This window comes from Rhineura floridana, chromosome 10, assembly GCF_030035675.1.
Source record: "Rhineura floridana isolate rRhiFlo1 chromosome 10, rRhiFlo1.hap2, whole genome shotgun sequence".
NCBI classification, from domain to species: Eukaryota; Metazoa; Chordata; class Lepidosauria; order Squamata; family Rhineuridae; genus Rhineura; species Rhineura floridana.
The window spans coordinates 54765167-54792197 of record NC_084489.1 but is presented as its reverse complement, the minus strand read 5'-3'; the positions used below and the strand labels follow the sequence as shown (position 1 = coordinate 54792197).

General features: G+C 42.4%; 1 protein-coding gene across 14 annotated transcripts in view; it reads left to right on the top strand.

Moving 5' to 3' along the window:
* Positions 1–27031, top strand: part of AKAP9 (A-kinase anchoring protein 9) — a 157814-nt gene that overhangs the window by 102809 nt on the left and 27974 nt on the right. For 13 of the 14 annotated variants that reach the window (XM_061587925.1, XM_061587919.1, XM_061587928.1 and 10 more), the window contains 11 exons: positions 544–776; positions 1889–2008; positions 3905–4081; positions 4198–4302; positions 15710–15862; positions 16076–16255; positions 18742–19818; positions 20901–21047; positions 22649–23110; positions 24164–24221; positions 26527–26648. In XM_061587925.1, the coding sequence (XP_061443909.1) occupies positions 544–776; positions 1889–2008; positions 3905–4081; positions 4198–4302; positions 15710–15862; positions 16076–16255; positions 18742–19818; positions 20901–21047; positions 22649–23110; positions 24164–24221; positions 26527–26648 (2834 nt within the window). The remainder of the gene's footprint in view (positions 1–543; positions 777–1888; positions 2009–3904; positions 4082–4197; positions 4303–15709; positions 15863–16075; positions 16256–18741; positions 19819–20900; positions 21048–22648; positions 23111–24163; positions 24222–26526; positions 26649–27031) is intronic. The other variant, XM_061587926.1, reaches the window with a different exon arrangement.

Sequence of the window (27031 nt, the reverse complement as noted above, 5' to 3'; positions counted from 1 at the left end):
CCCCAGGTCAGGAAAAGCATTTTTTTTAAAATGGGGAGGGGGAAGAGGGGCTTCTGAACCCAACCCCCTGACAGAAAATTCCAGTTGCAAGTAAGAAATTTCTTTCTCTGATCTCTTTATAACTCACCAGGTGAAGGTCTACAGTATTTTCATGTTAAAATGTTGTATGTGCCATTTCTTGGACCATTTTTGTTGAGTTGGAACAATCCTACTGGATGAGAAGACAGATGGGCTTTAATGTCATCATACATTTTTCCCCAGTGCTAAATAAAACATATATACTTAGGATTTGTGGTGGTGACCCATGTATTACTGTGTCATAATGAAAACTTAGCGTGTCTTGGGATTTCTTCTGTAGTTTTGTATAACTTTTTGTACTGCCCCTTTTTATTTGAGATATACCATGTAATTTCTGGTAAAACCCAAATCTGTTTCCATCGTTTATTATACTATAGCATGAACACATAGTTTAGGTTTGATTTTGTTCTGATAGACTAACTTAACTATTCTTACCTAAAAACAACTGATGCCTTTATAAAACAGAATTGCTGGCAGAAACAGAAAAGCTAATGAAGGAAAAAATCGAGGTGCAGCGGCAAGCAGAAAAAGAATATGACTACCTTCAAAAGCAGGTGAAAACACTGGAAACTGATATAGAGGAGCAGGTCAACCAGTTTTTGGAACTAGAGCAAGAAAAGAATGCAGAACTAATGGATTTAAGGCAGCAAAACCAAGCTCTGGAGAAACAGCTTGAGAAAACAAAAAAATTTCTAGATGTAAGTAATGTGATAAATTCAGGCTGGATAATAAACAAAAAATTATGTCTGACCTTATTACAGTAGGGCCTCACTCATACGGCAGGTTAGGTTCCAGACCCCTGCCAAAAAGCAAAAGATGCCAAAAAGCAGATCAGCTGTAGCACAGGGGTCTGGAACCTAACCCACTGATCACGCTGGAGGAGGAGTACATCTGATCTTCCCCTCCTTCAGCAGGATCAGCTATAGCGCAGGGGTCTGATCGCCCCTGAGGAGGAGAAGATCAGCTGTAGCGTGCTACAGCTGACCTTCCCTTCCTCCGGCGAGATCAGCTGGAGCGCGAGGAGCTCCAGCCCTCACTCCAGTTGATCGCCCTGCATTAACAGAATGCCGAAAAGCGGGGCACCGAGAAGCAGGGCCCTACTGTATAGTTGCCCCGCTCATATCTTATGAAACAATGTTGGAGAATAATTTGTAATACTGTAAAGAGATATTTTTTTCTGACGTGTTGAGTAATAGAGAATTGTTATTCTAGAGTTGGCCCAAAGCATTTGTGTATTTATAAAGATACCTAATTTGAGTTTATCTCTGAACAGTAGCCTGAATAGGCTACAAACAGTAGTATAGTACAACCAGACACTGTAACCACTGTGCAATGTGTAAAAACAAAACCCCAGAAAGAGTTGGCTGTGCTTTGTCAGACATCTACAGTATTCATTTTCTGTATTGGCTCTCTGCAGTACACTGTGCTGTATATAAAAATGTATTGTGATCAGGCCTGCTGCAAATGTGTAGATAAAAAGAGGTGTGCCTGAGGTGTTTCTTTTTCACAGTGCTTACCACATTCTGATAGTCACAAATTAGATAAACGCTGATGTTTTGACAAACGTGCTTAGGCAGCTGGCTTATGTACCAACTAGAAAGCTGATTTTCGGTGTGCTCCTGCTATTTATCAGTAACAGATCTTTAATATATATGTTATTGATAAATAGCAGAAATGCTACGGTATCTTTTTGAAACATTTTTGAAATTTAATATAATTTATCTTAGTTTTAAGTAAAACTAAAGCAAGGTACTGTGCGTTAATTTTGAAGTTTGTTTCGTCATAAGACATACAATTGTTCCATTTTCAGGAACAGGCAATTGATAGGGAGCATGAGAGAGATGTGTTCCAGCAGGAGATACAGAAGCTTGAGCAACAGCTTAAGATTCCCCAGAGATTTCACCCAATCAATGAACACCAAAACAGAGAGGTAAGGCACAGGTTTGTTTGTTTTATTTACCATAAATACATAAACTAAAACATTGAAAATGTACAAAAATAAAACGTTACATTTGTTTTGTTTGGAAAAGGTTTCATAATACATTATTTATGACCATGAACAAGCATCATGGCTGCATGTTCTTACATCACTCCTTCCTTCCTTCCTTCCTTCCTTCCTTCCTTCCTTCCTTCCTTCCTTCCTTCCTTCCTTCCTTCCTTCCTTCCTTCCTTCCTTCCTTCCTTCCTTCCTTCCTTCCATTGCATGCTGACTTTAGCGCAAAGATCTGGTCTTACATTAAGCTAGAGTTCTTTGTTGCATCCAAACTAGGAAACTTTGGTTTAATTTCTGTTCATGAACCAGAAAAATAAGCTTTGGATTTGGAACTGAGGTGTGTTGAATGAAATATGGCTGGCTTCCACGGAGAAGTGCATGCAGTTGCACTATACGTTATTTTAACCATTTTCTTGACCATATAATTTTTTCTTGTGTGATTTTTCATTTATTTAATTTTCTAATGGTAGTCTCTGTGGGTCAGGCCAGTTTTCAAAATCAAGTCATTTTCAAAGGCCTTATGCAAATTGGGATGGGCCAGAGGCTCTATGGGATTCACTGGAAATATGGACTAAAATTAGGGGGGAATTATATAGATGATTTGTTTTTAACTGGTAAGGCAAGGGCAAGTAAAATATTATGATCTTGTAAATATGTTTTATCATTAAGATAGAAGTATGTGTATCTTTGATGGTTGTTTTGCTTTTTTTTCTCTTGCATTAGGCCAGTATTGTTTTCTGTATGGCATAGCTGACGTAGTTTTAATTTGTCACAAATTCCAAGAGTGAAGCCATGTTGACCTGTTTCAGTGAAAACAGTTTTGTGGCTCCTTCAAAGACTTTTATATTTTGTTGAGGCATACCCTTTTGTAAACTAGAGCCTGCTTCATCAAAATCACAGTTGGTGCCACACAGAGACTGACAGAGTCCTAAAGGTCATGGCAGGTACAACCTGATGCCCTCCAGATGTTTAGCACTACAACTACCATTAGCCCCAGGCAGTATACCTGCGTAAATTGTAGTCCAAAACATCTGGAGGGCACTAGGTTGGCTAAGGCTGTTCTGTGATGTTTCTATGCAAGCTCAAATGTATATAAAATGAGCACAGTGACCATATATCAGGAAGGAGTCATGGCTTGGACTTGAGTGTTTCTCCCGCCCCCATTATAACTTTCTGTCTGTCAGTCTCTAATCTGCCAGTTGAGGATAACACTTCATTCATCTGATGAAAGGGCCATCTGTGAAAGCTGAAATAAATCTGTTAAGAGTTCCACAACTCACTCTTGTGTTTTGTTTAATTTGTGTTTGTGAAATAATATCCTGTTTAATTTGGCAGGCTTGAGCCTCCAGGTAATCTCTGTCTGTACTTGCAGTTTGAACTGGTAGCTATCCATATTATGTTCCACAAGGGAGTGTTCATTGTTTCTATCTCTTCCCCCCCCCCCATTTACCTTCTTTCTCAGTGAGGTCTTTCTGGTTGCCTCAAACTGAACATTCCGTTTTAATGTGGGTGGTGGCCATTTTTTTCTCTTTCCTCTCAGTGTGCTCTCTCTCTCTCTCTCTCATTCTTCCAACTCGCTGTTATTCTCTTGGCTTCTGGTTATGAAGTAGCTCCTTGTGCCTAAGTACTTCAGAGAGTCAAGCTTTCTTCTTGTTGCTTCATGTCTCTTTTTCTCCTACACAATTTAACTCAGCTAACTTTATAGCAAATTTGTGTTTGAACCTATGACCTACATTACCATAATCTTCTAGAGCCTTTATCAAAAAAGGTTCTTCATCCTTAATATCTAGACTTCAAGAGGTTTGAAATATCATTGCTGCCTATTGTCACCAGGTTGAACAGTTAACAAATCACCTCAAAGAAAAAACAGACAAATGCAGTGAACTTTTGCTCTCTAAGGAGCAACTTCAGAGAGATGTGCAAGAACGGAATGAAGAAATTGAGAAATTAGAGTGCAGAATCAGAGAATTGGAACAAGCTTTAATGATCAGTGCAGACAGTTTGCAAAAGGTATTTTTATGTGAACATTTCTTTGGTTTTATGTTTTATTATCAACAACAGCATTCAATTATTTAATGAAGAATTGTGAATTAAAGCGTGATAGCTAATATACTTACTTTTTAAAGGTGGAGGAAAGGAAGCAGTTTGGCTCTGCAACAATAAGGGGAGAATTACCCCTAGAAGCACAGCTACAGGCTGAGCAAGAAGCTGTAGACAGGAAAGAAAAAGAGGTAGAGTATCCCTTTCAATTATCCAGATAACTTAATACTTCATATAAATTGTTTGAATCCAACATCCTATGATGCAGAGTGCATAGAGATCATGTGGCTTAATTATATGAGTTAACTTTCTTCTCCGGGCCAGATATGGGGCCTAGATGAGATTATTCTTCCTGAGTGGAGGTAAGGGGAGCAAAGAGAGCCGTGTACCAACATGGAGTGGACAAAAGCAGCACTTTTCCTTAGGTAGTCCGACATCACGTGGGTATATAGTGCCATCTAGCGTCCGAAGGCAAGAATGGATCAAAGTCAAGACCTGGGGCATCGAGCCCCTCCCACTGCAGTTCATTCTTGCCTTCCTTCGTTCGAGGCGTTTGGATCTTCTACTGTAGCTAAGTTTGAGTGTGTGGGACTGTCAAAATTCTTCTTGTTTCTTCTCTCCCTCACTCTCTTTTTCTATTGTCTGGGACCTTATTTGGGGGGGGGATTTTTATTTTTACCTCACTTTGTTTCCCCCTTTTGGTCCTTTTGCTGAGGAATCCGGCGACTGCTGTTTTCCCTTTTGGCTCCCATCTCTCAGAGACGAGCCTTCCTTGAGAGCCGCGGCTGCGGCTCTTTTTTCAGCCAGTGTTTTAGTATTTTTTCCTCTTTGACGGAATCCGGCGGCTGCTGTTTTCCCTTTTGGCTCCCGTCTCCAAGAGACGAGCCTTCGCTGAGAGCCGTGGCTGCGGCTCTCTTTTCGGCCAGTGTTTTAGTATTTTTTTCCTTTTCGACGTCTCCCCACCGTAGGTGACGTCTAATTTTATTGGGCTCCCCTCTCTTTTGGGACGAGCCCTGAGAGCTGCGGCTGCGGCTCTCTCGTCAGCCCTTTCCCTGCCTTGCCGCTGCCTCCTCCAGGCGGTGGCCGTCTTTTCTCGCTTTTTACCTCGCCGGGAGCCGCAGCTGCGGCTCCTTTCATATCTGCTTTTTCGGCGGCGGCTGCTTAGGGCTGCGGCGACAGGCTGCTGCCTTTTTTGCCTGATTTTTGCCTAGAGCTTTCACTCGTTTTGTCGGGAGCTGCGGCTGCGGCTCCTTTAACTTCTGCTATTTTGGCGGGGGCTGCTATTGGGCTGAAGTGATAGGCGGCAGCCTCCCTCGGCAAGGGGCGGTTGAAGCTCGCCTTTGCGGCTCCTCTGCTAGCCTCTTTCTGCCTTGAGGCTCTTCAGGTGGCCGTGGGAGAAAAAACCCCCAGCCTTTTTCACATTTAAAGAGCGTCATCGTTTATACGCTGCGCTTGGAGCTCACCCTTGCTCCTCCTCCCATATCATTCTGCCTGACTACTGCCGCGGCCGTTATAGGCCTTCTAAAGCACCAGGAACCCTTGCCTGCCCGCCATTGTGCCTTCTTCCCGGCTGCCATTTTGATTGAAATTCCCACCCTTTTTTGCGGGCGCCATTTTGATCTGCCCATTTTTCCCACCCTTTCTGTTCTCCTTCACTTGTTTGTACAGTTATTTAGTCAGGCTATCCAAGTGCCTGTAAGACTTATTTTTACAACAAGTGCCTCTGCACAGCAACTGCACATTCGGACTGCACCTTGAAATTATCTGCGCCGCAGCTGTATATTGGAACTGTACGCCACACCGCACCCCCCACCTCTGTGCGTGTGTTGGTGATAGTACTCCGCCACACCGCACCCACCATCTCTGTGCGTGTGTTGGTGTTATATATACCGTGTGTTGGTGAAAGTCCCTTGCCACACCGCACCCCCCACCTCTGTGCGTGTGTTGGTATAGCATTGCTGGGTGCTCAGAATGGCGGATCAACACTCAGATGCACATTCAGCAGCGGCTAAGAGACCCTGCAAGTCCTCGCATCATAAGTCTGCAAATCAAAAACTGCCCAGGCTGCACTCCAAGGCCGTGGCTAAAACTAAACACCTGTCTCGCCACAGTGCCACCAAAAACACACGTTACATTTCTGTGCCACATTCTCAAGCTGCTAACCAAGAGCACTTGACAGCACTCTTTCACTCTCCAGCTGGGTCATCTGAGGATGACTTCGAGGGTTTTCCTGACCAGCCTGGGGTCTGCCGCTCACAATCTAGCCTGCCGCTCCAGCCCAGTGAGCCCACTGTTGCTGTTCGTCCACAAGCACAACCGCCTGCTGGTCCGCTATCAGGGCAACTACCTGCCTCTGTACCAGGACTGCAGTTGTCTCCTGAATTCCTGATGTAGTTGAAAGATATACTAAGCCTCTTCTCAGATCAGTTGAGAGTCCAGACAGCTCCATTGACTCAGCACAGCGAACAGCACCCTTCCTGTGCCCCAGCCCAGGGCTGTTCTGATGTGGTACCGCTCCCCTCGCCCAACCCATTTGACGTTGCTAGAGGCAGGATTGGAGATGACAGCCCTGGGTTGGAGGACCCAGATTATTTTCTTCAAGCCGAAGGGGATGAGTGGGGTGACGAGGCAGACTTTGAGGAGGACACCTCATATCACCTATTTGATGCGGCCGACTTTCTTCCGCTATCTCGCAGAGCTTTGGGCACATTGGGTCTTCAAACTACACAGCCCGAATCTACCACTCTCCCCCTGAAAGGGGCTAAAGTCCTTAAGTCTCCAAAATCTTTGGATCATTACCTTCCTATGCCGGACCCCATTGGCAAGCTGGATCATCCTCTGCAGGCACGCCACTTTTCCATTATGGCCAAAAGGCTCTATGCACTGGACCCGGACTTTATGAATCGCTTGCTTGTTCCAGGCATCGACGATCCAGTCTCCAGTTTAGTTTCGCGCGCGCTCCTTCCAAAGCAAGGGGAATCACAACTAAAGGACCCCTTTGAATGCTGCATGGACTACGCCTTTCGTAAAAACCACGAGGCTACTGCCTTTACTATTCAGGCGTCTGCTTCAGCTTCCATATTTTCAAGAGCGGCTATGATGTGGCTAGACGAACTCTTAGATGATCCCGAACCAGACCCTGTCAAGCTCCGCAAGGGCCTGGTAAAATTACACAAGACAGCAGCCTTCGTAGCCGACGCCACACTGGATGCCACCCAGCTGGGCACGCGAGCTCTAGCCTCACAGGTGGTAGCTCGATGTACCCTTTGGCTCAGGCACTGGGATGCTGATTCTACGGCCAAGGGCAACTTGTCTAGAGCACCCTTTTCTGGGTCTTTACTCTTTGGAGACGAAGCCCTCAAGGCGGTCTTGGTAGACCCTAAAGACAGCTGAAGGCCAGTATTGGCCACTTCTAAGAGAGAGGATCGTAGGGCTTTCAGACGTTTCACCCCATATCGCTCCTTTCAGCCCGTTTGAGGAGCGCGGCCTGCAGGGCGAGGCCACGACTTTTGATCTTCTGGTTTCCGCTCCTCCAGGGGATCCTGGAACAGGCAACATTTCCAAGCCAGAGCACAGAACAGGGGAAGTCAAGGGGCCTCAACTTCAACTTATGGTAGGGGAGCTCGTCAGCGAAGACAATACTGATGCTTTCCCTGTGGGGGGCAGATTGCTAATGTTTGCAAGTCACTGGTTATGTCTGACACGGGTCGCTTGGGTCAGAGATCTATTCCTCCATGGTTACGAACTGGAATTTTGGCTGACCCCTCCAGACAGGTTCATTCCATCCACTCTACCCAGAGTTCGAGACAGGTATGGGATCATGCGGGAAGCCATAACCCATCTTCTCGACATAGCTGCAATAGAACCTGTACCACTGGAGAACATAAGAACATAAGAAGAGCCTGCTGGATCAGGCCAGTGGCCCATCTAGTCCAGCATCCTGTTCTCACAGTGGCCAACCAGGTGCCTGGGGGAAGCCCGCAAGCAGGACCCGAGTGCAAGAACACTCTCCCCTCCTGAGGCTTCCGGCAACTGGTTTTCAGAAGCATGCTGCCTCTGACTAGGGTGGCACAGCACAGCCATCACGGCTAGTAGCCATTGATAGCCCTGTCCTCCATGAATTTGTCTAATCTTCTTTTAAAGCCGTCCAAGCTGGTGGCCATTACTGCATCTTGTGGGAGCAAATTCCATAGTTTAACTATGCGCTGAGTAAAGAAGTACTTCCTTTTGTCTGTCCTGAATCTTCCAACATTCAGCTTCTTTGAATGTCCACGAGTTCTAGTATTATGAGAGAGGGAGAAGAACTTTTCTCTCTCCACTTTCTCAATGCCATGCATAATTTTATACACTTCTATCATGTCTCCTCTGACCCGCCTTTTCTCTAAACTAAAAAGCCCCAAATGCTGCAACCTTTCCTCGTAAGGGAGTCGCTCCATCCCCTTGATCATTCTGGTTGCCCTCTTCTGAACCTTTTCCAACTCTATAATATCCTTTTTGAGATGAGGCGACCAGAACTGTACACAGTATTCCAAATGCGGCCGCACCATAGATTTATACAACGGCATTATGATATCGGCTGTTTTATTTTCAATACCTTTCCTAATTATCCCTAGCATGGAATTTGCCTTTTTCACAGCTGCCGCACACTGGGTCGACATTTTCATCGTGCTGTCCACTACAACCCAAGGTCTCTCTCCTGGTCAGTCACCGCAAGTTCAGACCCCATGAGCGTATATGTGAAATTAAGATTTTTTGCTCCAATATGCATAATTTTACACTTGTTTATATTGTATTGCATTTGCCATTTTTCCGCCCATTCACTCAGTTTGGAGAGATCTTTTTGGAGCTCTTCACAGTCCCTTTTTGTTTTAACAACCCTGAACAATTTAGTGTCGTCAGCAAACTTGGCCACTTCACTGCTCACTCCTAATTCTAGGTCATTAATGAACAAGTTGAAAAGTACAGGTCCCAATACCGATCCTTGAGGGACTCCACTTTCTACAGCCCTCCATTGGGAGAACTGTCCGTTTATTCCTACTCTCTGCTTTCTGCTTCTTAACCAATTCCTTATTCACAAGAAGACCTCTCCTCTTATTCCATGTCTGCTAAGCTTCCTCAGAAGTCTTTGGTGAGGTACCTTGTCAAACGCTTTTTGAAAGTCTAAGTACACTATGTCCACTGGATCACCTCTATCTATATGCTTGTTGACACTCTCAAAGAATTCTAATAGGTTACTGAGACAGGACTTTCCCTTGCAGAGTGGCCATTGGCTAGATAGGCGGCCTATAAATTAAAGTTTATTATATTTATTTATTATTGCAGAAGCCATGCTGGCTCTGCTTCAGCAAGGCTTGTTCTTCTATGTGCTTAGTTAATCTAGCTTTAATAATACTTTCTACCAGTTTTCCAGGGACAGAAGTTAAGCTAACTGGCCTGTAATTTCCGGGATCCCCTCTGGATCCCTTTTTGAAGATTGGCGTTACATTTGCCACTTTCCAGTCCTCAGGCACGGAGGAGGACCCGAGGGACAAGTTAGCAGATCAGCAATTTCACATTTGAGTTCTTTGAGAACTCTCGGGTGGATGCCATCCGGGCCCGATGATTTGTCAGTTTTTATATTGTCCATTAAGCCTAGAACTTCCTCTCTCGTTACCACTATTTGTCTCAGTTCCTCAGAATCCCTTCCTGCAAATGTTAGTTCAGGTTCAGGGATCTGCCCTATATCTTCCACTGTGAAGACAGATGCAAAGAATTCGTTTAGCTTCTCTGCAATCTCCTTATCGTTCTTTAGTACACCTTTGACTCCCTCATCATCCAAGGGTCCAATCGCCTCCCTAGATGGTCTCCTGCTTTGAATGTATTTATAGAATTTTTTGTTGTTGGTTTTTATGTTCTTAACAATGTGCTCCTCAAATTCTTTTTTAGCATCCCTTATTGTCTTCTTGCATTTCTTTTGCCAGAGTTTGTGTTCTTTTCTATTTTCTTCATTCAGACAAGACTTCCATTTTCTGAAGGAAGACTTTTTGCCTCTAAGAGCGTCCTTGACTTTGCTCGTTAACCATGCTGGCATCTTCTTGGCCCTGGCGGTACCTTTTCTGATCTGCGGTATGCACTCCAGTTGAGCTTCTAATATAGTGTTTTTAAACAACTTCCAAGCATTTTCTAGTGATGTTACCCTCTGGACTTTGTTTTTCAGCTTTCTTTTTACCAATCCCCTCATTTTTGTGAAGTTTCCTCTTTTGAAGTCAAATGTGACCGTGTTGGATTTTCTTGGCAATTGGCCATTTACATGTATGTTTAATTTAATAGCACTGTGGTCACTGCTCCCAATCGGTTCGACAACACTTACATCTCGCACCAGGTCCCGGTCCCCACTGAGGATTAAGTCCAGGGTTGCCGTCCCTCTGGTTGGTTCTATGACCAACTGGTCTAGGGAATAGTCATTTAGAATATCTAGAAACTTTGCTTCTTTGTCATGACTGGAACACATATGCGGCCAGTCTATGTCTGGGTAGTTGAAGTCACCCATTACTACCACATTTCCTAGTTTGGATGCTTCCTCAATTTCATATCTCATCTCCAGGTCTCCCTGAGCATTTTGATCAGGGGGACGATAGATCGTTCCCAGTATTAAGTCCCTCCTGGGGCATGGTATCACCACCCACAACGATTCTGTAGAGGAGTCTGCCTCTTTTGGGGTTTCAAGCTTGCTGGATTCAATGCCTTCTTTCACGTATAGAGCGACTCCACCACCAATACGTCCTTCCCTGTCCTTCTGATATAGTTTATATAACTGTATCCCACTGGTTTTCTCCATTCCACCAGGTCTCCGTTATGCTCACTATATCAATGCTCTCCTCTAAGACCAAGCACTCCAGTTCTCCCATCTTGGTTCGGAGGCTCCTAGCATTAGAGGGGAGAGCACAAGGGGTTTACTCCCTCCTATTTGCAGTTCCCAAGCGATATCAGTCATGGAGGGTGGTACTAGATCTCAAATTTGTCAACCGTTTTGTGAAATACCGACGGTTCAAGATGGAGTCCCTGGCATCAATTGTAGAGGCGCTACACGAAGGGGACTTTCTGGCTTCCATAGATCTCAAAGAAGCTTACCTTCATGTGCCCATCTGTCCAACCCACAGACGTTTCCTGCGATTTGCCTTCGGCCCCCATCACTTCCAATATCGAGCAATTCCTTTTCGGTCTCTCGTCGGCCCTGCGAGTATTCACCAAAGTGCTGCTAACCCTGGTGGCTTATCTCCGCCTCCAGGGAGTCCACATTTATCCTTACTTGGACGATCTGTTAATTCGAGCGAGTTCCAGAGATTTGGCCCTCTTTCATGTCCACTCTGCTCTTACGGCTCTACGCGCCCATGGTTGGCTGGTCAACTATGACAAAAGTCAACTACTACCAACTCAGAGATTATAACATTTGGGTGCAATTCTAGACACCACGCAGGCCATGGTCTTTTTGTCACCAGATCGAATTACGGCCATCACACAGATGGCTCTACACCTCGCATGTCGTTCGAGGGTGGACTTAATGCTTCTGGCAAGGGCTCTGGGAATGTTTGTCTCGACCATTCACATCGTGCCATGGGCTCAGCACCACACTCGACCCTTACAGTGGGTCTTACTCCCTTTCCAACAGGACATTGCCACGTCCAACCACCGTACGGTCCACCTGCACCCATCTCTGCGGACCTCTTTCCATTGGTGGGCTACGGCCAAAAATCTCAGACTGGGAACCCGTTCCAAGAACCAGACAGGACCATACTCACCACAGATGCCAGTCTGTCCGGATGGGGGGCCCATTGCAATTCCCAGTATGTTCAGGGAGTGTGGTCCAACACGGAAGCAAGTCACAATATCAACTGGCTGAAACTAAGAGCGGTCCATCTGGCTCTTCAGCATTTTCAACCCTTGTTCCTTCTGGACCACATATTGATTCGCACGGACAATACTTGTGTGAAATCACATCTGAACAGACAAGGGGGCACCAGGTCATGGTGCCTCCAGACGGAAGCGTCTCAACTCTTCCAATGGGCCGAAATACATCTACTTTCACTGAGAGCAGAACATCTCCAAGGTGTGTTAAACGTTGCGGCCGACTGGCTCAGCAGACAACAAGTGATCCCGGGAGAATGGAAGCTACACCCCATGGTGTTCAGCCTTCTCCAATGACGGTTCGGCATCCTCTCGGTGGATCTGTTTGCATCCAGTCACAATTACCAGCTACCTCACTACTTCTCCAGGTATCTGGACAACGACGCGGAATCGATGGATGCACTGTTGACTCAGTGGCCAGCAGGCCTCCTATATGCTTTTCCCCCGATACCGCTATTGGGCAGGACCATCAGGAAGCTGCAACGCGAAAGGGCCGATCTGATCCTGATAGCACCGTACTGGCCTCGTTGGCCATGGTTCTCCGACCTGCTCTCCCTTTCAGTGACGGAGTCTTGGAGGTTGCCACTCAGACCAGATCTTCTATCTCAGGGCCTGATTTGGCATCCGGATCCCAAATGGCTCAATCTGACAGTGTGGCATTTGAACACAGACATTTGATTCATTTGGGACTGTCTAAGGAAGTTGTGGACACAATTCTTGCGTCTCGAAAGCAGTCGACCTCTCGGGTCTACCAGAGCACCTGGACTACCTTCGCTAGTTGGTGTGACTCTCAAAACGTTCTACCATCTCAGGCCAAGGTTCAACATCTACTGCAATTTTTACATAGACGCCTGAAGATGGGACTGAAATCTAACACCTTACGCCGCCACCATTTCATCTATTCTCTCCGTCACATCTCCTACTATTCCTATGGGTTCACACCCACTGGTCAAACGTTTTTTTGAAGGGGGCCGTCCTACTGTCGCCAGCAGTTTGTCATCGCTTTCCTTCATGGAGTTTATCGAAGGTCCTGCAAGCCCTGCAGCGCCCTCCTTTTGAGCCCCTTCGATCTGTGCCTTTACGTCTTTTGGCCTTCAAAGTCCTGTTCCTCGTGGCGATCACCTCGGCGAGAAGAATCTCAGAGTTGGGGGCACTGTCCTCGGCCCGCCATCTCTGTATTTTCCATAATGACTCAGTGGTACTACGTCTAGATCCTTCCTTCCGTCCCAAGGTCATTTCGGCGTTCCACTGTAACCAAGACATTGTTTTGCCTTCGTTCTGTCCGGATCCTGTTCATCCACTCGAGAAGGCCTGGCACTCGCTAGATGTCTGGAGGGCCCTCAAGACATACCTGTCTTGCACCCAGGACATACGGTCAACGGATTCCTTATTTGTATCCTTTCACCCGCGTACTCTGGGGCAGAAGGTGTCTAGCTCTACGTTATCTTGTTGGTTGCGTGCCTGTATTCCATTGGCCTATGAGTCCCTTCAGCTGCCAGTGCCTCGTAACATAACGGCACATTCCACTAGGTCAGCTGCCACTACGGCTGCCTTCGCAACCAATGCTCCTCTAGCAGAGATTTGCAGAGCGGCTGTATGTTCTACCCCAAATTATTTCATAAGACATTATAAGATAGACTGTGATGCTTCTGCTGATGCCTCATTCGGGAGGCGTGTTTTACAACAGGTTATTTCTGCTAAGTAGCCAAGAGGCGGTCCCTCCCTATTAGGGGCTGCTTTGGTACATCCCACGTGATGTCGGACTACCTAAGGAAAATGGACCATTGGTATCACCTGAAGGGTGATTTCCTTAGGTAGTCCAACATCACGGCCCTCCCTTTTTGGAGGATTTGGGGTTTTTTGCTACCTTACCACTTATTACTCTTCAGTGTTATAATATTTAAACTTTTTTACCAAGTCAAGACCAATTTGGACCTGTTTAATATGCTTGCGATCTTTGGGTCATGTTTTGGGACACTGTTTCCTTGCTGTTAGGCCCGTTGGCCTTTTATGTCTTGTCAGATATGTCTCTCACTTCGGTCTCGTCACGAATGAACTGGAGTGGGAGGGGCTCGATGCCCCAGGTCTTGACTTCGATCCATTCTTGCCTTTGGACGCTAGATGGCGCTATATCCCCACGTGATGTCGGACAACCTAAGAAAATCACCCTTCAGGTGATACCAATGGTACAATTTGTTGCAAATGTATTTTCAACCAAATAGTTTGGGAGCCCCAAGGAATGTTTGGTATTGCTGTCGAGCCTGCCCTGATGTTCTCCAGCCAAGTCCAACAAATGCAATGCATCTTCCCAATACAACTCAGGATGCCCATTCAGGCATCACTAACTCAGCCACAGACAAATGGGCACACAAATTTCTGTCAGGCCTTGTACTTTCAGGAGTGGTTTGGCAAAAAGTCTGTGAGCCCGTTAATTTGTACATTGGTCCAAGGAAATGGTAGCCGCAGGTTATCAGGTACTTAGGAACTAATTTAAGGAATGCAAAGGAACTTGAAGAAGTGATTCTGCTGAATCAGCAACTTTCCTGAGGCACAGTATTCAGCTAAAACACACACACACCCCACTCAAAGCAACATCTAGAAATTTGGCCCTTGTTTATTCAACTCTCGCTTCACCTCTCTTCTTCCATTCTCTTCCTTTTGGTACATTTCCAAAAGTACTGCTTTAGTTATTTGCTCACCAAGCCATGCCAACTTATGCCTTCTTGGCTTTGGAATCCATCACTAGGATCCTAACTTATCAGAGGATGAAGGAGCACAACACACACATGAGCAGTGGTGCTACATTAGCCTGGGGGAGCAAGCAGATACAAGCAATGTATGACACCATGGGACTGAGACAAAACTAGCCTGGCCTTGCTACTGGGGTTATGGCAAGGATACAGCATTTAACCAAAAGCATTAATGCTGTTGAACAAAAAGTCAGAAGCCAGCCGTACGTTAACATATAACACAGCCAACTGGACTCTTCTTGAGCCACCAGCACCACCACTCAAGAATTACCATTGATGCCACCTTTTCCGCATGCAAAGGTGCTATTACTATAGCTCTTGATCATTTGCCTTTGCCTCCCAGTCTTGAGGCATGTTCAGCCAGGAGGCTTCCTAATGCTTAGCCTTCTAAGAGTTGTCCACAACTAGAGCCTCAAAATTGAAGCTGCTTCCTGGAGGCCCTGTCTCCTTATTGCTATGGAGGCAAGTAGTGGTTTCTGACACTATATCCCAGCCCCGAAGGCCCCTGCTGCTGTCTGTCTCTGAAGCAGAAAGTGATTGATTCTTTTCCTGGGCCCTCCTGTTATTTATCCCACCTGGTGGATCAGAGCCAAATATTTCCCGCTCAGGTCCACCAGCCAGGAGCAGGCACGTTATCAACATTTTCAGGGAGCCCTTTAACCTAGTCAAAAGGCAAGCGCTAGCATGCCTACTCACCCACCTCACCAGGCATTACATAGCCACTATTTTCAGGCTGTGTGTACCCATAGTGTATACTGAGGATAAAATAACTGATTCATACCTACATCCTTACTTTTTCAGGTTCATTGTAAATTTGAGGAACCAAAAAATATTTTAAACTAGAAATTAAATACAGAAGCTTGTTTCTTAAAATAAACTTAATCATAAGTCTGCTAAATTTTATGTGCTTTTTATGGCTTGTTTAAAAGAAATTATCCCTTTGCCACTTATTTTGGGTATATAGATCATAAATCTTGAAGAACAATTAGAGCAGTTTCGTGAGGAGCTAGAAAACAAAAATGAAGAAGTACAACAGTTGCATATGCAATTAGAAATCCAGCACAAAGAGTCAACTACACGACAACAAGAACTTGAGCAAGAGAATAAATTATTCAAGGTAATTATCTGGAAAGGAAATCTGTATTTTCCTTCCTTCTTCCCTTGAATGAACATATCCTGTAACTCATGAGGTTTTAAACGTTTAATGCATAACATTCTGCTTTCTTTTTTAAATTCATATTCATTTATCTCTGTATATTATATGGCAAATGAAAAAGAATTAGAGAGAGAAACAAAAGTTACATTCTTTGCCGCTGTTTTTTGTCTGTAGGAGGATATGGAAAAATTGGGACTAGCTATCCAGAATCCTGAAGATACTTCTATAAAGGGTCATCATCCAGTTGCTGGAAAATTTGTACAGATCATACAGGAAAAGGAACAGGAGATAAATGAACTCCATGAACAAATTTCAAAACTGCAACAGCAACTTGAAATTACAACAAATAACAAAGTACATGGTTTTGGGAATCTTTTGTGGGACCCTCTCTTTACATTATGAGATAGTAAAGTCAGGACATCAGTTTCATCCAAACACTTAAATGTTAGAGTAGGGTTTAGGCCACACTACATTTAGAAATAGTGTCCTGATTTTCAAAATACAATTCTCACAGATACTGCTTTCTGTTGATACAGTTATTGTAACCTGTAATTTCTGTGGAGTTGTATATAATTATGCAATTCTAGTCACAATACCTCTGCAGGAAATTAGAACAATTTAAATTTAGATAATCTGAGTTTTCTTATCTTCAGTATGGCATTTATACAGTGGATTGCATGCTAATTCCATCTGCTGGATTTTGTCTTAATTCCTACCAGAAAGGTTTGCATCAAAAGTATGTTTCATAACGAATCATGATTCTAGAAAGTCACTGTGAATTCTTCTTGCAAACTCAGGATAGAACATCAGTGTCTATTTTTTATAGTGAAGTAAAGGCCAGACCAGTTTTAAATAGTTTTCATTGTGCTGATTTTAGTTACTATAAAAGTGTTTTGGAAGGCAAAATACAGTGAATCATATTTTTCCCTGCTTCAAAGCAGGTTCCCCACTATTCTCAGGTTTCTAAAAAAGTCTTACTCTTGTCCCCTTTCTGTCTCTCAATTTTAGCGTACCACTTTTTTCCCCTTTCATGACTACATACCCAAGATCACTACTGCCCCTACTCATTTAGATATATTTGTTCTTCATGTTAAATTACTTAAGCAAGTCCTCTGTAGAACTACCTTTGCATTAGCAAGAGAGATTAGTCACTAGGTTTAATTATGTGTATTTTCAAAAATTGCTATACTTTTTGGAAAGAGAAAGATCTTGGCTTATAGTGTTTCCCATAAGATGTAAAATATGTAGAGTTTCTGACCTTTCTGGTTCATCTAGGTATTTTTTTCTCTGTTGTGATTTTTAGGATTGTTTTGGTTGCCAATAAATGTTTTCTGTATCTTTTGCTGAGAAAGCAAAAAAAAAAGAGCTTTACTGGATCAGACCAAAGTCCATCCAGAATTCTCTTCTTGAAGTTGTTATAATCCGATCACTGTCATCTCTTGAAGGGCAATATTTCAGCTACTCATCATTTGTCTTTTAAAGTCATCCTATTTTATATTCCTCTCTCTGTTTCTCCCTTTGCGTCCTACTATTAAAACCCTTTTTCTGATGTTTCTAAAGCATGTCTTCCCTCTTTAGCTACTTTTATTTCCCTCTAAATAACTTGAGTGATTAAGTTAAATCTTCTTATTTGGTCTGTGCACCTTTCCCTCTTTCAATATAGAATTCTCTTAGATAACATCTTGGACTGTTTATTGTGCAGCTGCAACTTATTCCTTGGATCATTTTGCTTTCTTTATAATAAACCAGGCAAATAATGTCTTTTAAAATAATAGTAATAATTTGAAAAGTCCTTTATTTCTATAAAAGCTTACATACCTATATAGTAGCCATTGCTTTGTGAAGACCTATTTTAACTGTTCTTGAATATCACCAGTCCCATGTTATTTCCTTTCTCTCAGTCAAATGGCTACTAGCCACAATGGCCATGTTCTTCCTTCAGTATGCTTCTGAATGTTAGTTGCTGGGAATCGCAAGCAGGGAGCGCGCTATTGTGCTCATGTCTTGTTTGCAGGCTTCCCATACGAATCTGTTTGGCCACTGTGAGAACTAGATGCTGGACTAGATGGGCTTTTGGCCAAATCCAACAGGGCTCTTCTTGTGTCCTTCAGTGTACCCCACCTTAAAAAAAGATATGAGAAGTTGACTGTAGAAGTTTCGCTTTTTTCCCCAACCATATATTAGAAAATATAGCAACTTCATCAGTGTAAGAAGGTGTGGAAGTTACCCCCTGATTCTGGAACTTAGGGAACTGATCAGGGTCCTTACTTTATCTATTTTTGTGGTTTGAACTTTGGAAACCAATGTTTAATTCTGGTAGTTGGGGATATATTTGGTGGTTTTGTTGAAACAACCCACACCCTGGAGAGCTCTTTTTGCAAATGTTGAATGGGAGTTCAGTACTTAGAATGAAACTCAGATGTTGAGATATAGGAATATTTCTGATGGAGAAGATATCAATTGAATTAGTGTTACACAAATTAATCACAGTTGCTTATATATTTGGAGACCTAATTGAACTAAAGTAGTGTGGAGTGACCTGGCCCTGCATGTAGTAGCTTTGAACTCTATACAGTGAATTTTATATTTTCAGAACTCTTAAGAACATTTAAGTGGAAAAACTCTATGAAGCTCATCATTCCAGTAAACAAAAATTCTTAGATAACTTTCAGAAACATTTGACTCTTCCAACTTACATGTGAAGATGAAGTGATTGGCACTATTCAATCAATTATATATTGATAATAGAAAGAGTAATTTATGTAAACAAGTAGTTTGGCAAAAATTCTAGAACTGTCTACCTCTTTTTATTAAATATTTTTATTTCTTTGAAAACTTAGGTGATTGAGGGGAAAAATGAGCACATAAGGGAACTGGAGGCCCAAATAGAATACTTAAAGAGCGATCAGGAGCGTGTGAAACAAAACAGTGAGCAGGAAATGGAGCAGCTAAATGAAGTTATTGAAAAACTCCAGCAGGAGTTGGCGAATATTGAGCACAAGGTACCTCTGGACTTTTCGTTGAGTCAAGAGGATGCAGATAACTTAAAATACCAGCTTGATATAGTGTTGGCAGAAAAAGAAGCTTTGGTGAAACAAGTGGAAAATAATGATGTAGAGGTATCTGTCGCAAAAAATGAACTAGAAGAAACGAAATTAAAAATGAGCAAGTTACAGAAAGAACTAGATGTACTGAAGAAAGAACAGGAAAAAATTGAAGGAAAACATGAAAATATGCAGATGAAAAGTGGTATGGCAGGAATAGGAGGATCAATCAAAGTAGAAACTGAAAATCAGAAGAAAACTAAAATGTTAAAAATTGAAACTCCACTTGGTTATGTGGATGAAAATGCCAAAGATTCTTCTAGCAACATAGACACAAAGTTGCAGCCGCTTCAAAAGGCTCTTAAGGAAAAGGATTCAGAGCTAAACCAATGTTACAGTCAGCTCAAGGATTTAAAAGAGCAAACCAAGTCTGAGTCGGCAGTGTTGAAACAGAAAATAACAGAGCTGGAAAAAACACTCGAGCAAAAAGTTGCTGCGGCCCTGGTGAGTCAAGCTCAGCTGAACGTTGTTCTGGAGCAAAGTAAGCTTCTCCAAGAAATGCAGACAGTTTCAGGAGACACCAGTGAAGCTATAAAAATTATTCCAACAGAGAAAATAAACAACGCATCTGGAGAAGACGCAGTGTCTAGATTGTCTGTGTTATCAGATAAGCTTTTGGAGATGGAGAGCGAATTGGCAAGTGCACAGAGTAACCTGCAGCTAGAAAAAGCAAAGGTGGAAATTGCCCAGAAGGAAGCAAAGGAAAAAGAAGAGAGACTTACTGAACTGTATCAGCTACTAGCAGAAGTAGAGGAAAAGAACAAGAGAGAGAAAGCAAGGAGTTCTAATCAAGAAAAAATACATACTGTTCAGGTGTGTGTAGCCAGAAAATAGCTATTCAATTTTACTACAAGGAGCAGATGACTTTTCACAAAATATGGGTGTGATGATGTTGGAAAATGAACTGGGACCAAAATGTACCTGCAACAGTTTACTACATCTCCCTGCATAATGAGGGACAGAATTCTTAGTTGTTAGGAAGCTTGTATGTTGCTTTGCTTATCAAGAAAGAGTCTATAGTCATTTCTAACAGATTTTATTTGTTTGTTTACTTATTTATTTATTATTTGATTGATATCCCACCCTTCCTCCCAGCAGGAGCCCAGGGTGGCAATTTTAATAATTATTTTAATAATCATTTTATTTAATTAGTAATTATTTTTAATTATTTAATATTATAATTTTAATAATACTCCCTGTATAACTGAACAAGGCAACAACACCTTCCTAATCTAATTCATCTAATTCATTATTATTATTTTTTAGAATGGGTTCCAAAGGCCATGTGTGGAACTTCTACATGCCCACTGGGAATTCTGTGGTTCCTTTTGTACCACAGCTCCTGTGCCCAATAGCGGTTGGCAGGGCAGGACAGAGTTGCACCGCTTACATGGCTTCTTCTGCCAGGGTAGCTGCCAATTATAGAGAGGGGGAGGCCAGTGCAGTGCAGGCAAGTAAACAGTGCCCTGCCCTGCCCTGCCCTGCCCTGCCCTGCCTTGTTGACAGCTACTACCTGTGCCCCTCAAAGGCTGCTGTTGAAAATCAATGGGCTCTGTCTCTGGATCAGCTTCTGATTCAGTGCAAGGAGCCTTAGCAGGATATAAGGCAGATTCTAGCACACAGAAAGAAGCATTTTGCTGTAAATGGACTGTTTGAATCCTAGCTGTAGATTTGTACATTCTAGGCTGCAGAAACCAGTTAACTGCCAAATCCTGCTACCTTAAGTGCATGGTCCAGTTTCATTGGATAGCAACCTAAGCTAACTACTTCAAACTTTTTTGCACAGCTTATGTCACTTATGTGGGGAATCATGATATTGGGGTTATAACAGCAAAGAAATACAACATAACTGGGCTTATATTCACACAAATTTATATATATATATTGTTGTGCAGATGGGAAGAGAATTGAGTGAAAACAAAGAAAGAAATATACTGACTAATGATCCTGAAGTAGAGAGAATCAAAGCTGAGTCTGCTGCCGCCAAGGAAGAACTTAATAGTTACAGAGAAAAGGCAGAGAAATTTAAAGAGCAGTTAATGGTGAGAAATAAATATTACAATAATTATTTCATTTTGCACTAATGATTGTTTGTAGTATTTTCATAAATGACTGGGAGCTGTGTGGTTGAAGGGTGGTATTATGATTACTAATTATTATGATTATTAATTATTTCAAGTTGTATTTTTCCACATCAAGACATATCTTCTACTTCTCCCTGTGATGGCCTCAGCAATGGCAGTTTCTGAAAATTAGTTATTTATTTAAGGCATTTATATACTGCTTTTCAAGTAGACTCACAAAGTGGCTTACATTTATTTATTTATAAAAATATTTATATATCACTATTAATTTAAAAAAAACCAAAGCAGTTTACAATGTCTATAAATACAAAATAAAACCTTATAAAATTTTAAAATTAGAAATAAATTATTAACTATTGTTGAAAGAGGTTGTCTCAATAGCCTGTATAAGCCTGGTGGCATAGAGAAGTTTTCAGCAAGCATGTAAAAATCAGAATAGCAGGGATCTGCTAAATCTCTATTGGCAGAGCATTCCACAGGATTGGGCCAATGACACTGATGGCTTGAATTCTTGTTGTCAGGTAAGCCTTGCTAACTTGGGAGAAGGACCTTGAATCTGTCTTGGTAGTGGATGGGTAGCTAGTGCAGATGTTTTAACAATGGTGTCGCATGTTGTTGGCCATGTGTCCCCATCAGCAGTCTGGCTGCTGCATTCTGCACCACATGGAGCTTCCAGACTGGGCCCAAGGGCAGCCCCACATAAAGTGCATTGAAATAATCCAGCCTCGAGGTTACCAACACATGGACTACAGTGGTCAAGCTGTCCCTGTCCAGAAATGGCTGTAGCTGAAAAACCAGACAAAGCTGGTATAAGGCATTCCTAGCCATAGAAGATACTTTTGAGCCTCTAGTGACAGAGTTCCCCCAGGCTATGCACTTGCTCCTTCAGGGGAAGTGCAACTCCATGAGAACAGGTAATTTGCCTATCTCCCGGACATGGGAATCACCCAGCCAAAGATTCTCTGTCTTCCTAAGATTCAAGCACAGCTTATTGGTCTCTCCATTCAGTCCATCACTGCATACAACCACCAGTCCAGAGCTTTCAGTCTCTCCTGATTCAAATGTTATAGAGAAATAGAGCTACATGTCATCTGCACGCTGATGATACCTTGCTCCAAAACTCAATGACCACTCCCATCGGCTTCATATAGATGTTAAATAGCACTGGGAAAACAATAGTACCCTGCAGAACCCCATGGCACAAGTGCCAGGGGCCTGAGGAGTACTCACCCAGTGATACTCTCTGAACATGGCCCTGTAGATGAGAATGGAACCAACATAATATGATGCCTCAGTACCCATTCCGTTGAGTCAGTCCAGGAGGATACCATGGTATCAAAAGCCATCGAGAGGGTTGCACTGCCCATCTCTCACACAATAAAGGTATATATTTAACTTACTGTTGAATTATCTTATTTTTTTGAGTTACATTGTAATGTCTACTGGCTACAAGCAATAACAATCCAACTATTTAACAAGGCCCTAACTGCTTCAAATATCTTCATCTTAATACTTTGAAAAAGGTATTTGCAGCACCTGCAATTCTAATCCATTTGCAGGTAAAAGAAATAAATTGGCTTCATCTTGAAGAAGAACTAAAGCAAACCAAGATCAAGCTAGCTGAGGCAGAAGAGAAAATTGAAGATTATGTGAGAAAGGAAAAGACCATTAAAAAGTCAGAGGATGTATGTATCAGTAGAACCAATGTATCATGTCAGACTGAGAAAGCCTTGCACCTCAACAGCTGCAACCAAACTTCACAGCTTCCTGTCAAAAATGAGGAAATCCAGACTGATTTACAGAATGGATGTTCTTCAGAAGAAGTTGCAGAAATCATAAGAAAGTTCAGTGAAAAAATTGACCAAATGCAAGAGCTACATGCAGCTGAAATAATGGACATGGAGACACAGCATATCTCTGAATCAGAAGCACTGAAAAGAGAGCAGTTTATTGTAGTGCAGGAATTAACTGAAGAATGCAACACTTTGAAGGATGTCATAGAAGCCCTGAGAGATAAAGAGGTGTGTGCTATATATAATGCCATATCACTTCATTTTTCATTAAACAAGGGTGGGATGTGTATGGCTTCTACAGTTCTCAGTGGGCTTGCCATTAAGGCACTGTATCAGTCAGAGCACTATAGAGTTGTATCACTATAGAACAAATTTCTAGATGGTTCCCTAACATTCCAGGGAAATCCAGTGATCTGTGGGATAAATGCCACATCTTTTCCTTGATAACTGCCACCCTGGGCTCCTGCTGGGAGGAAGGGCAGGATACAAATTAAATAATAAATAAATAAAAACCCTCCATAGCTGATACAAGTCATGTTCTTTTTGTGGCACCTGTGGCTATTAGAAGGGAGCACATAATGATGCTTTTGAAAATAGTTGTCCAATGGAATCTTATTTTATACAGATGTATAGCAATTAATAAGGATTGGGGCAAGGGTGGGTGTAAAAAAGGGGGGTCTGTGGATCTGGGAGGGCTTTGAAGGGTTCAGCGAAGGGTTCAGCATCTGGAGGCCCTGGGGGGTAAAATCTGACCTTGTTGAGGAATACTAATTGGTTCTCTAGTTTCCGAAAAAGAAAAATGTATGTCGAAAATCTAGTGACTTAGCTATAACAGTAAAACTTAATGGTAGCATATTGTGGCATGGATTGGGTTCTTATAAAATTAATTGTTGACCAGGGATTTAATGGAATCAACATTTTAAAGTCAAATTACTTTTAAAGCTATCTAAGTTGGTAGCCATCACCACATTCTGTGACAGTAAATTTATCATTAACATTTTAAGTGCATCTTGAAGACTTTTTTTTCTGTAGCTTTCAGTGGCAGTTGTAAATTGGACAGCAGAGATGATGTTATTGTTAATAGCAAACTGAATTTAAGCTGGGCTGGTTCATTGCTTTTGTGTTAACTTTTTAGATTATCATGGAGTCTGGTTGCATTTAATGTTTTTTAAATGGCATTTGTACTGGTTGCTTTTGTTATTGTTTTCTTTATAAAGCAGTTTATAAATTTATTACCATAAACTCATTCTTGACCTTTAGATTTTTCCTCCCAAATTTTAGGGGATCCCTGGCATAGCCCAATCTGCATCTTCTAATGCTAGAGGCGGATGCTCTAGTGGTAAGAGAATATTGCCTTTTCTTTTCTAGAGGAGTGCTATCAGTTAACTTTATTTTATCAGTTAACTTTTTTAGAATAACTTGCTTACCTTGTGAGAAGAGAATAATTTTGTCGGTTGCTATAACTTAAGAAGAAGGGCTATAGCTCAGTGGTAGAACATCTGCTTTGCATGGAGAAGGTCCCAGGTTAAATTCCCAGCATCTCTAGAAATGGCTGGGAATACCCCCCATCTGCTTGCAGACAATACTGAGGTAAATGGACCAATGATCTGACTTGTTATAAAGCAGCTTCCTACATTCTCAGTAACACCAACCAGCCCATTCTTAAATACATTTTCCACGTGTTTCCACGGAATTTCATTGTGGTTCACATTATAGCAAAGAGCAACATATGATAGAAACATGGTACATGACAGCCCATAACAACAACAACAAACAATTTTGCCAAGTAATATATATATTAAAGTATAATTATAAGAGCAGTTCTTCTGCATCAGAGCAGGGGTTCATCTAGTCCTACTCTCTGCATCCAGTAGTGATGAGATTGGAACACTTCAAGCAGGGCATGAAGGCCACTGTCCTTCCCCCTTATATCCCCAGTTATTCAAGGTAATTTCCTCTAGACATGGAGATAATTTTGTTTTCATAGCTAACTTTATAGGTAAATGTTTCATAGCTAAAACATCCATTACTTTCATGGCTAGTAACCATTGATGAACCCTCATGAATTTGTCAAACCCCTTTTAAAGCCATCTTAAGGTAGCAGCCATCACCATATCCTGTGGCAGTGAATTGATAATTAAACTGTTTATATGAAGAAATACTTTTTGTCCATGATAAACCTACTGCTGATAGATTTCATTGGGTGCTCCAAATTGTAATCTGATAGATGAAAAAACATGCACAATACATAATGTTATAAAAATCTATCACATATCTCTTTAATTGTGGTTTACTAAACTAAGAGTTCCAGCTCCTTTAGCTCCAACCCTAGATTATTTTGTTTTCCTTTTTGGTACTTTTTCTAGTGCTATGATAATTTTTTGGAGATGGAGCAATCAGATCTATACACATTTGTCCAAGCGTAGCTTTATATAGCACCATTATCATACTGGTAATTTTCAATTTGTTTAACAATTCCCAAAACTGAACTCTTAGTTGCCATGTTACACAGATTTGAAGTTTTCAGTGAACTATCCACTATGACCCCAAGTTTTCTTTTTTTGGGAGTGGGGGTGTGACGCCCTTCCCTGGCTCTCCCTGTCAGGTTCCTACCTGCTCGTGGCTACTGCCTGTCACTAGGCACCACCAGGGACTCCACCAGTCCGGACTGTCCTTTTTTATGGTTTCTCTCTCCGCTCTAGCACAGACCTCACCAGATCCCCCTGCTAGGCAGCACCACCAGTCACGTCCTATAACCAGTATTCCCAGAGACTCTGCCTGAGTCTCTCTCAATCAGGTTACCTCTGTGACTGCGTGCTTAAGCTGTCCCAATCCCTTTGATCTATATAGAATGCATATAATTCTGGTTTGCTCTGGATACTTGTGGTGTTATATTCTTCCCTTCACCGCTGCCACCAATTGTTACAGTTTCCCTTCAGCCTTGGTAAGTACCTTGTCCTCCCCTCTGGTCTGTATATTCCCCAGCCAAGGATCAGGCCTCCGGTAAACCAAAATAGTGTTTATTAAATATTAGAAATAACAAGATTACTTTATAAAGGCACATAAGCATATGGTTTCATCTATTCCTGTGATACTTGTCTTAGTATTAATCCGAACTCCACACTCTCCCCACATCCACCAACTCTCCACACAATCTCCTCTCAAAAACCCCACCAAACATCTCTCAAACAACCCACTAATGTCCACCCAGATTCAACTGTCATCCTTCCATTTATACTCTCAGCCATCCAAATACTCAGCCAATCATCCAGCATTCTACTGCTCATTTACTCTCCCCTCCTCTTTCATTCCACTTACCACATATCTTCTATACAAACAGCACTTACCATATTTACATTAATACAGGAACATCACAGGGGGCAATGTAAATTCCAGTTCCATTAGTGTACATGTGAAATTAGGTGTTAGTGGTCCAATGGGCAACACTTTGCACTTGCATTAACTCTATTTGCCATTTCATTGATCATACACCAAATTTGGGGATACTTTTGGAGTGCTTCAAAGTCTGCTTCGGTTTTCATCATCCAGATTTGCCCCACTGATTTGTGATCACTGGTAAAGTCAGATAAATTGAATTCATTATCATCGTTGTCAAACTTCAGCCTATTTATCACTTACTTTAGACTCTAGTTCAGACTGGAGCCAAGGAGCATATCTTGTACTGAACCAAGGATCAGATACTGTATCAGAAGGAGTAGGAGATGAAAGTGAAGCTTCAACAGATTTTCTTCCAAAGAAAATAAAGGTAAATTAGAGACCTTTAAGACAAAATAATCCTGGCCTAGGATCCTTGCAGCATCTGTTACAGAAATTACAGGGGAGTGGAGGGAAGGGGGGTAGGAGGAAGATGGAGATGTAAAGATACAAATACATACATAGTGTTCCAGGAGCCAACATTTCCCTTTGTTATAGCCAGAGCTTTGGGCCAGTTTGAGAATAACAAGAAGGAGATTAGAAGCTTTTGCTCCCATCTTTAAATAAACCACAATTCCCCCTTATTTCCAAATTCAGGGAGCTGTGGTTTCTTTAATCTACAGTTTCAGAACAAGCCAGAATCTCAAACTTAATGAGGAATTGTGGATTTTTCAGAAGTAAAAGGGAAGGCTTCCAGTATCTACAGCTGTGCAA